The sequence below is a fragment of the Glycine soja genome, chromosome 13, assembly GCF_004193775.1.
Source record: "Glycine soja cultivar W05 chromosome 13, ASM419377v2, whole genome shotgun sequence".
NCBI classification, from domain to species: Eukaryota; Viridiplantae; Streptophyta; class Magnoliopsida; order Fabales; family Fabaceae; genus Glycine; species Glycine soja.
In genome coordinates, this window is record NC_041014.1 from 30662502 (window position 1) to 30673871 (window position 11370).

General features: G+C 31.5%; 1 protein-coding gene and 1 pseudogene across 1 annotated transcript; both read right to left on the reverse strand.

Moving 5' to 3' along the window:
* Positions 1 to 502: 502 nt before the first annotated feature.
* Positions 503 to 4578, reverse strand: LOC114381778 (annotated as a pseudogene).
* A 1193-nt stretch (positions 4579 to 5771) lies between these two features.
* Positions 5772 to 11009, reverse strand: LOC114381051 (regulator of G-protein signaling 1-like). Its single transcript, XM_028340227.1, has 11 exons — positions 10767 to 11009; positions 10213 to 10333; positions 9999 to 10062; positions 9780 to 9864; positions 9010 to 9083; positions 8461 to 8652; positions 7832 to 7920; positions 7458 to 7696; positions 7015 to 7139; positions 6612 to 6733; positions 5772 to 6343 (listed from the first exon to the last, which is right to left on the reverse strand). The coding sequence occupies exons 1-11, from the start codon at positions 10841 to 10843 to the stop codon at positions 6137 to 6139; spliced, it is 1395 nt and encodes a 464-aa protein (XP_028196028.1). The 5' UTR covers positions 10844 to 11009; the 3' UTR covers positions 5772 to 6136.
* Positions 11010 to 11370: the final 361 nt, after the last annotated feature.

Below are 11370 nucleotides of genomic sequence, written 5' to 3' on the forward strand. Positions count from 1 at the left end.
ACTATCGTGGGCCAGAAGATAAAAAGTGTATATTGTGAGTTAAGACGTTTAATGATGCTGCATGGTGCATAGTACGATGATTGGTCTAAAACTAATGAGGGGTTAACGTCCAAAACAGGTATATAGAATGGTACTAGTACAGTGGACGCGGCCGTATATGTTTTGGTTCTAAGATACGTATTCAACCAACTAAAAAAAATACTACAAAATTTGCCCAACATCTCCTTTCACGTGGAGTTAGTTATAACTTATAATTAGATTAGATTGGATGGTGAAAAATATTGATGTAGTCCAAAGTGACTCAAATTTGAGTCCGTTCCTTTATCTTTTCTTTCACGTGGAGTATTAATTTTAGCATTCATGCAACAAAATGAGAAAAATCGAGCATAAAAAGGAAATAGTTCTTCACAAAGGGATACTTCTCAAAAGGACCATTTTTGTAATAATTTTTAACGGACATTATCTGAAAATTATTAATAACATTAGTTTTAAACTAAGTAAATGATGAAATTGACTCAAATTTAAAATATAAAGGATTAGCTTATTTTTTAACACACACGCATCACCAAGAGAAAGTAATATATCAACTTCACACATTGGGCAAGTAATGGGGTACATAACACCTTTTGTTCAAAGAGACCAAACAACACTCTTCCAATCACCCTGGACTCTGAATTCTGAATTATCAATGATAGACTCCATGATATGGCTAGTATGCTGACTTGACAGAGTAGTGACCATTCCTTGAGTGTCTTCTTCCTGGCCAGTATGGTATGCGAATCTAAAAGTAAGTAAAAAAAACAAGAGACCAAAAGTATAATTTCATCAAATTGTTATATATTTGGTTTCAACTTTCCGTAGAATATTATAGTAAACATCTTTATAGTGGTGACTGAAAAGTAAATACTCGTATTCACCTTCCTACTTGTGATGATAGCAATTTTACTATTCATTTTTATACTTGTTGGGTACTAAGTACTCACATATGTTGCCCACATTTTACTTAAGTGTAAGATCAATAAAAAAATATTAATTAAAAAAATTGGGACTAACTTAAAAATTCATATTAAAACATAACCAAACAACATTGACAAGATAATTATTTAGCATAATCATTTTTAAATGAATTAAATTATAATTTTAGACCCCCTTAATTCTAAATGTGTGATTTTGATCCTTATATATTTGTTTTGTAATTTTAGTATTTTTACATTTTAGAAAATCTACAATTTTAATTCAATTCTCATTTTTGCAAAGTTGATTTCTTTTATATTTTAATCAATTAAATTAGCAAACATCCCCTATGAGTCTATGTGACAACCCTAGGGAAAATATTTTTGATTAAATAGTTGCTCCTATGCACGAGAAATTATCAGATAGTCTTAGATGACTACCTTCTCATGGTCCTGGCAAATATTTATGTAACACATATTTAAGTTTTATAATTTCTTCCCACCGATAGAGATGATTGACTGCGTTTGGATTACAATTAAAAAAATATAATTTGATTGAATTTAATTTTGTAAACTTAAATTTAATGTAACTTGATTTATGTTTAAAGTTTTCACATTCATCGTAAAAGCAAGAAAAAAAGAACTCTGGAATAAACCTCAGTTTAGGAGGAAATTATATTTAACTTAACTGGAAAAACAATTTATCAAACAAACGGATACAACTTTCTATGAAAAGTAAATCTCAGTTTAGATGGTTAGACATCAAACCAACACACATCTTAGTTATTAGAAGTTAACCAGAAAGATGGCAAAGCAAATATTCAAATAATAACTAGAATAAGTAAACGCAGACCAATTGCAGATAAAAGTATAAAACTAACAATAATGGCAAGTAGGTAAACGACTAGACAGAAAGGCAAATCTAGAAAGAGAAGAAAACAAGGAAGGAAAATACAATTAATTCATTAGGGCCTGATGATCAACCACAATTTTACATTTTTTTTTTTCCATCATCATGATATGATATTGGTACAAAATAGTCTAAAGTAATAATTAATTTTTGTGGGAAACCATAAATATATACAAGTTAAATATTTTTCTCTAAATATTTTTCCCTTGATCATTTAGTTAAAAGACATGCGTAACTACCATTTCTCTCAACCATTCTTGTATAATTTTACATAAATGTTGTTATAGGAAATAACATTTAATTTGTTTCCCTTTTCAGAATTAGATGCTGTTGATGTTTTAATGTTGGAGTCCTCTTCTGCGCCAACAAAGAAAATAGCGCAGCATATAGGAATTCACAAATGAATCAGGAATTGCCCTTATGAGAAACCCCTGCACAGAATCTAAGAAGTATGGCTCAACCAGTTTTTCGTAGCCAATCTATCTTGTGCATGTTTTACTATGCATATCCGGCGTTGGTACAAAAAGCGATGTCTTCATTTTGGTCATCTTTGTTGATACAAATAATGGAACCTGTGTGTATAGCTCAGCACCATATCAAAAAATATTACCAAGAGTTAGATACAAAGATTGTTATGTTTCCTTAAAATTAGAAGTGGAGAATTATTTTTCTACATAATGTTTTTCCTCCTAGTTTAAGAACACAAATACTCAAGGATCAAGTACTTTCTGTAAGGGTGTGTTCATTTGTAGAGAAAAAAGAAAAGAAATAAACAATAAAATAATATAAAACTCATACTTTTATACTCTAATTTAATTTAAAAATTTTATCTTAATTTTTTTTTTCAATTTCTTTTCACTTTAGCGATGAGACCCTAAGTTTTTGTCTCAAATCAATGGCCTTATGATTCCCATTCTCTAAAAAGAAAAAATAAGCATCTATGTAAAGTGGTTTCCACCATTAATTAATGGATCCTTTTTCTAGTAATACTCTAAAACAAAACAGTGAGGCCCTTAAAAGTTAAAAGGGTATCAATTGTCAATGACTAGGCAATATCCCATAATCTCCACCAAACGGAAAGAGAAGAGGAGAGGCAACAGAGAACCTGACACTGGATGTCAATTCCTTGATGCTGGTATTTTAAACTGATGCATCTCGAGAACATTGCAAGGTATCTATAAAAAAGGCAAATAGATATCAGATCTGGATTCAGATTTGTTTTTCTCAATTGAAAATAAAATGATTTCTTATATAAACATCAAAACTTTTTTAGTTGTTTTTTTTCCATCTATTTTTCAACTGACTTGGTAGGAAAAGAACAAGATAATACAAAAGTAGGCAAATGTTTATATGTTTAATCCAATTGAAGAATTTACTTTGAACCGAAAATTGATTGAGTTTAAACAAATTTAGGTAGTTTTTGTGTTAAATAAAAAAAATTAGAATAAAAACACTAAAACATAAACCCATTCACTACATTTTTTTTTATCAAAATAGGTTTTGTAAAATGAATTTCTATAAATAAACACTTTCCCCAAACACACTAATTTGATTGCAGCAGATCTTATAGTTATATGAGCACAAAATTCAATGTAGTGAAACTATTAAATTTGTAGTTAAGGACAAGGAGAAAACGCACAGGAGATTTCCCCCAATAAAGTCTTGACTCCTCTGAGCAAATGAAATGAAGTCACTTTTCTGTTCTAAGCATGGTTTAGATAGATACAAGAAAGACAAAAACTATACTCCTATATCAAAAGAAGAAAAAAAAAGGCATAAAACTGAACAAATTTCCCCAACAAAACATTAATGTAAGCATATTTCTGCGTGTAGTCGATCAATAAAAGAAGACCCTTAAAAAGAAGAAGAAAAAAGACCACCAAAAAAATCCTACATTGGAATGTTGGAAAATGGAACAAAATTATATTTATGGACCACTTACGCTTTTGTAGCAGCATAGAGTGTGACTAGAGGATATGAAGGAAGCACAACAGTGGAACCAGAGCCAATGTTCACTATTGCTCCCTTTTTCTTCTTGATCATAGATGGAGGCACAGCCTTTGTGACCCAAGTTTATGACCTAAGTTGCTCCCTCCAAGTTCACTTTTATAATAACTTTTATAAGCTCCAAATCAACCTCATGAAAGAATCAAGCATAAGGGTAAGCCAAGCCTGCACCATTAACTAGCAAACCTATATCCAAACCATCTATTGCTTCCTCCACTTTTTGTACTATTTCCTCTCCTTAAACTTTTTGCATGTCTATGACCACAAACTTGACCTCAACATCATGTCCATCTCTTATTTCCTTTGATGTTGCCTCAAGTTTTAGAGGGTTTCTACCAACCAAGAGAAGGTTGAGTCCCTTAGATGCCAATTCAAAGGCCATGGCCTTGCCAATTCCATCAGTGAAGCCAGTGATCATAGCCCATGAACCATACTCTTTGATGAGATTCTTTGGTGTCCTCAAGAACATCACCCATACCCACTTGAGAAATTTGATAAGGGAACTGCACACACAAATGAAGCCTATTTGTTGCTACTATGAACAAATCCAGCCACTCCATTTTCATTCTAAACAAACTCCAAGAAAATTTTCTAAATTTATAAGACTTTAACAATTATGTCGCCATCGAAAATAGGAATACTTTAGTTTCTATTAGTAAATGTTTCATTAACCTTAGGAAACAACTTCAGATGATGTGAGTGGGTCATCAGGTCATGTCATTGGTATGGGCCTGTGGGGTGGGGACAGGGGCTAACGATTGCATACTTATCTTATCTTTTTGGCTGTTAAAAAAAATATCGGATGAAAGTTTACAGAGTAGGTAAACATTTAAATTTTAATAATACAGTTATTAAATCTAAGAAAAAATAATGTATTATATAATTCTCTAAGATTTTTGTCTTCAAAGGAAACTAACTTTCCGAAAATATTAAAAGTATATATTTTCATTTCTGATTTTTATAAATAATTATAATAATAAAGCTGTTGCATTTTTTATTTTAAAATTATTGTATGAAAGATATTGAAAATATATTTTTTAACAAAAATAAAATATTGTTTTTTCAATGTTTCTATAATTTTTAAAATAAGAAATTAAATTAAAATGTTATATTTTAGTATTTCTAACCGTACATGAAATATAATCTTATTTGAGTTGAGAATATCTAGACGTATGATGAGATTAACTCTTTCAACAACAGTTAAACTAACTCTTCGTGAGTATTTAGATTAATATACTTATTTTACAACTTATAGAAAAAACTTATTTCAAAAAAGAAAAAGTGGTAATAAACATTAATATAAAACAAGTATTTTTTAATATAATCATTTTTAAATATAAATTATATTTTGGATTTATAGTGAACAATATTAGTTATATGAGGTTATTTTTAACTGTTATTTTAAAAAAAAAATCCAATATAGAGATATTACACAGATAAAATAAAAAAAAAAGTTTCTTTTTAAGAGGATAAAAAAAGTTAATTTTTTTATATAGGAAAAATAAAGTTAATTTGGTAGACAGATTTTGTTACTAGTTATTGAGATAATGTTTGAAGTATACATTCAAATTCGAAGGAGATAATCATAAGAAAGAGCATTTAGCATACCTAATAAAGAGTACTAAAGTCTCACTCTTCAAGTTGTGTATTCAATATTTTTTTTTCTTATACAAAACCAAGTGATATTATTTGATAATCCAAAGGTTATCCAATAATTAAATAATGTCAAACCACAAAAATTCCAATACTCAGTTCTTAAAAAGAAAAACCCACTTCTCTCAGTTACTCAAATGTGATAGATAGGTTACATTTTCCTTTTATACTCTTACACAGTTGTATCGATGATAATACACAAGGCTAAGAGCAATACCAGTAATTATCAGAATGAAAGGCACATCATATCAAGGTGGTTGTAAGCTGCATTCAATTAAATGATACAGCATTTTGATATCTTGTACGCTTAAAATGCTAGAACTAAAGCATGGTTGAAGACTTAAAATAACCGCAGAAGCTATTCAGGGTTCAAATGAAATCTGTGATTCTGTACAGATGTTACTTATGTCTTATGGATTGAAAATAAAAATAAATAAATAATGTTACTTCTTCCTTATACCTCCACACTCTCCTCTACTGTTCATCTTCTACGGACATAAATCATATATTTTGTAGGGAAAAAAAGCATATCAGTAATTTGATTTTTTCAAGTGAAACTGGTTTGGCAAGGCATTACCAAACCAGAGAAACTGTGTGCATAAGTGCTAACAAGTCATAAATTAGTTGTATCATTGCTACAGCCTGAGCTCTTGAGAAGATGGTCCTGGTGAAAAGGATCGTCTGTACCATGCACAGAACTCAACCTTGGAGAAAAGTTCCACCCTGTTATTTGCTCCAGCTCGTACTCATTAGATCTTACATTGGAGTCTTCCTGGAACTTCAGGAAGAACATCGAAGACCAGTAATCTCGGGCCAGATTCTGCACAAGTGGAGGAATGTGCAATTTAGATGAAAACTATACAACCACAGCCAAGCTAATTTTAAGCAATAATTTTAATTTTTTAAATCATCGCTTAACATAATGTTTTTTTTTTTTTTTATGTTTTCTACTAGACATTAAATGTCTGTACCTTTTGATTAAATATTTTCTTTATAAAAGTGTTAGGAGGATGTTATGCGAAGATATAACATTACTCAATTTTAATCAAGGGCATCTCGTCAAATTGTTTTGAATCTAAGGAACTTACTGTTCTCATCAGCTGAATGATCTCATTAAGTGCATTATGGAAGAGATCAGGGCGTGTGAGGTTGGAAGTTGATAAAATTTCTTGTCTGCTTCTATGAGAGATGTTCACCTCCATAGCCGCACCTGTAAAATTACATTCTAGAAAATATTAAACGAAGCACCCCAAATTTGGAAGAAACGATCACAAGCATGTGATTTTTTTTATAGCTCTTGCTATTTCAACTCATTCACTGGAACCCCATAAGATGAGACATGCAACTGTGTCTAAATCAAATAGCTATGTTCATAAAAGGATTGACAGAAAAATGATCTTACAATTTTGAATATGGAAAGACCTGGGCATCATGGAAAAAACCAAGGGAAAGGATAAAAGAAGGAAGCCACCTGGAATTAGAATTACAAACCTGCAACTATGTATTTCTCAATAATATGTCGTGCCATGTAGATCCTTTTAACACAGTCATCTTCAGGTATTTTACTAAGCTCATATACTTCATCAAAGAAGTGCACACTCTCCCCAGCCAAGCAACTGTATATATATTAAAACAATATTACATTTTTTAGTTTAAACAAAGATACGTTTTTTTTCTGCATTCTTTAATTCAACTTTGATGTTTAATGTGTAGAAAATATTACCCATTTTGTGGGGACAAGTAAAGAGGATTCATTCTTCTCAATCAATATTACATTGTGCAAATTTAACATCTGTTATCTTCCATTTAATGTGTAGAAAATATTACCCATTTTGTCAGAATTGTTTCTCTTAAATAAGTCATTCCTTAAGTCCTCTAGAGAAACTATAATTCGTACAAATGTCAGCCAACATACTGGAGTAAACAATATTTACCTATCAGCAAACGCCATAAAAGACTGCCGGAATCTCTTATTCAGGAGAAGCTTATCCAATGGTTCATTAGGATCTATCCTTGAAATGGGTTCACTTTCTGCTAGTACCCCACTATCAGGTATGCCCAGAGCCTGACTCATTGTGCGAAATTCTCTGGATTCTCTTCTCCTCAAGCTGATTTGTGAGAGAAGTGGTTGTGAACTTGATATTGAAAAGAAAGCCACCACAAGTATGCTAGCCTTTAAACAAAACCAACATAGGATGGAAATAAATAAGAGATTCACAAAGTGCTGACTTGGATTTTAACTTTCAATGTATTGAAAATATCTGACATTTCATAGTTATGAAACAAAAGATGTGACACGGAAGCATACCACAACTAAAAGCAGAAATCTGGAGGCAACTTCAATCCATGAGATATTGTCATAAATTTCATTTAGTATGTAAGCAGTAACCCACACAGCTGCCAGAATAAATTATAGAGACCACCGAGATAAGCCATCCAGAAAATATCCAAGCTCATATTTTAGAAATATAGTTTGAAAATAACTATGTGGATATAGGATCATGCAATGCAAAATGAATGGGTTGGTTTTAGTTCAGCAAGCCATAATTAAATTTGATTAAAAAATTGTGGCTAATTACAAGATTACATAGTATGGAATCTCTTCTCAGAAAGTAAACTATATTGTATTTAGGGTAAAGCTTCTGCAAAACTAGTTTGCTAAGCACACTAGTTAAAGAATATGAGATATCTATAACATTTGCAAATATGCATTGATGAGTTAATAATTTTGGCATCAGATTTTATCTTGAATGTTACACATTTAGATTTAGGTAGGCAATCTATTTGCTGAAAACAGAAAACCTGAATTATTATCGACTTAATGGTGAATTTGTTACCTTAATAACAGCCTTGGAGCACAGGTTAGTAAGAAGCTGGGAACTTTAAAATATATAGATAAATAAAGGAGTTTCTTATAAAATCTAAGAAAAAGTGTACCAATGGACACAACTGATACAAGTATTCCCCGCCAGAGGTCTTTGAGTTCATCAAACCTGAACTCTATGTGATGAACTGCAGCTGTAACCCCAACCAAAATGGCAATATACAATGAATGGAGGCATACAACTGGGATGGTCCATTGAGCTTTCATGTGACAGCGACTGCTTAGAGGCTTCATTGAATGGATAACTAGAGAGTGAATGATAGTTTTGTTAGAAATAAATAGTGGAAAGAAAGTAAACAAAAGAGACAGGACTAGGGAAAGAAAGGGGAATGGGTTCTGGTAATCATTTTCAGAAATTCCACAAGATCTTGAGAAAATCATGCACACAAAGCACATACACTTGAAATGTAATAACTAATAACTGAGTCAACTGAAGAGACAAAGTCCAAATTTTTTTTTGAAATATTAGATAAAAAGAGAGAAAAGGAAATGCAATTCTACTGACAAAAGTGATAAATTTACACCTCCTACCTCTAAGTCAAGTAGTAAATTCAATGTAATAGAAATTACAGCAATAAGTAAAAATTAATTTAGATTCTTACCACCACCAGCAGCAATCCAGGGAAGTAGAATAAGTGGAAGAAAAATATATGATCTTATCAATGGTAAGCGCCTCCTGAAAGATCAACAAAGAAGGAAATTGAACACACAAGTCATAAATGGATGATAACTCCTTTAGCACTGGTTAAGAATTGCAGTGACAGGCGAAGTGCCAATTAATTATGGTCAATAATTCCTACAAATAATGAAATCCATAAAAAATCCACAAGCGTCCATGAGCTCAAGTGAATAATAGCTTCACCACTGAAAACCAATCAGACAAATAGAATGTTATGATAATACATTCAACATGTTTGCTATGCGTTGTGGTCGTGAAAAATACAAACTAACTGCTTTAAGCTATGGATGACGAACTTTAAGGTGCCTTTAGAACAACTTATTTACAGTTTGTTTGGTCTTATCTTATGACATAAGAACTTGTATAAGTGTTTGGGAGAGCATATGGACATAGCTTATGATCTCTCCATAATTTGTTTTCAGCTTATTTCAATAAGCTCTCCAATCTCCATGATAACTTGTGAAAATAACTTACAACTTGTATTAAAAGAGTTTAATCCTATTTCCTCTTAGATTACAGAAATAGCTTATACATAAGCGCTTGCATGATAAGCATTTATCCAATAAGCAATTAATTAAATTGTTTATCCAACCACACCCTTAAGCCATCTTGTTGACTTGAACAGTTAAGAGGTACTGTAGCAGCAACTTGCACCAATGTGGCCTAAAAAATCAATATCAAGCTGTCACTTACTTGACAAAGATAAAATATAATTGTGAAGCTTGTGTTATGCGACAGCTCAACAGCAAACCAAACCCTAGTGGACCTTCAACCCAGACTGAAAATAAACAGGAAAAACCAGGTTATACTAACTTTCACCAAAAAAAAAAAACATGGTTATACTAACAAGTATTCATCTTTTTAATACGTAAGTATCAACAAGTCAGAAAAGATGGAAAAAAGAAGGATAACCTCCCCATAGGTAGCATGACCGCAACCAATGTCTCTTTCCCATTTTCAAGAAATTATTTGACATCTGCATAAAAAACAAATATAGAATCACTAAGCTTGAGAACAAGGCAATGCTAAGCTGATACTGTAGTAAAACTGAACAACTAGAAAAATTGGGATTCTTTTTTAAGTTGTCACAGAAAATAAATGACATAGACATAAAGAACTTATTTACCACAATTGATAGAAGAAGGTTGAAGCTGGCAACAACTTGAATTACAGGTAACCAAAAGCCACTGCCTTTGGTACGAGGAACCTTGTGAACTAGGAAGGGAAAAATTGACCATAAGAGAAGCCTGAAAAATAGAGGCCAACCAATAGCATATGCATAAGAAAACAAATGTCACATACATAGTTTTTTGTTTTTATTATTTTATACATACATCATTTTGAAAATTGAAACAAATGAAACTATAAAGATGAGACTAAAGGACAAACTAAATAACCCCAACAATGGAATCACGTGAATCATCAAAAAGAGAGTCCAACCAAGGAAACTCCTTTAACCTATAAGCAGATCGGGTAGGAGGGAAAGAAGCAATTTTTGATTCATGGGCATGGTGGGAAACCAACTTGCAAAAGCAAGGGGAAAAGGGTATATAATTAAGATTATAATTTGTTAATCAGAGCTCAAAATTCATAGGGTCATAAGATCAAACAGGTATAGTGACCAATTTGGCAGAATAAAAAAGACCCATTACTTAGATAGGGGCAAAGAGAGAAACCTACACAGTGATGGAAAGAATGGATAGGGCAATGGCTATGTAGTCACTGGGGCAGCCTCCTTTCACGGCACAGGTCACCATTCTGGTTTCATTTGGCACACTACAGTACAATCTACAGATATTCAGAGTTCAAACAGTTGCATTGAATCGAAGCTGGCACTTTGCGGTTATGTTCTGTTCTGTGACTCGTTAATTATGCAGTCAAACATGGTCCTTCACTTCCACGTGATGTTTGCTTCACCACACTTTGCTTGCTTCGGAATTTCCCATAATACATCACTCTATTTTTAATATTTCGTTTCAAAATAAGTGTATCCTCTAGTGCTATTTTACATAATATTAATATTAAATAAATAAAAGAGAATAATATTAATATTAAATTTAAAAATTAAATTGACATTTATTAAATAAATTAATGTAAAAATAATTAATATTATATTAAAAAATTAAATACAACACTTATTTTTAAATAATTTTTTTCCTTACAGAATAATTATTATTTCATTTAATAATCCATATCAAAGTGTTAGTAGTAAAGACCTTGACGTGTACGGAAATCATAAACCAATCTATTATAAATCTTCATGTTGTCCGTACTTTCATAATTA

Excerpts from the sequence above, each read along its gene's own strand:
- LOC114381051 (XM_028340227.1), bottom strand. The coding sequence starts at position 10,843 with ATGGTGACCTGTGCCGTGAAAGGAGGCTGCCCCAGTGACTACATAGCC. Across the intron at positions 10,334-10,766 it reads TCCATTCTTTCCATCACTGT|GCTTCTCTTATGGTCAATTT; the intron begins GTAGGTTTCTCT and ends TCTATTTTTCAG. Across the intron at positions 9,865-9,998 it reads GTCATGCTACCTATGGGGAG|TCTGGGTTGAAGGTCCACTA; the intron begins GTTATCCTTCTT and ends GTTTATTTTCAG.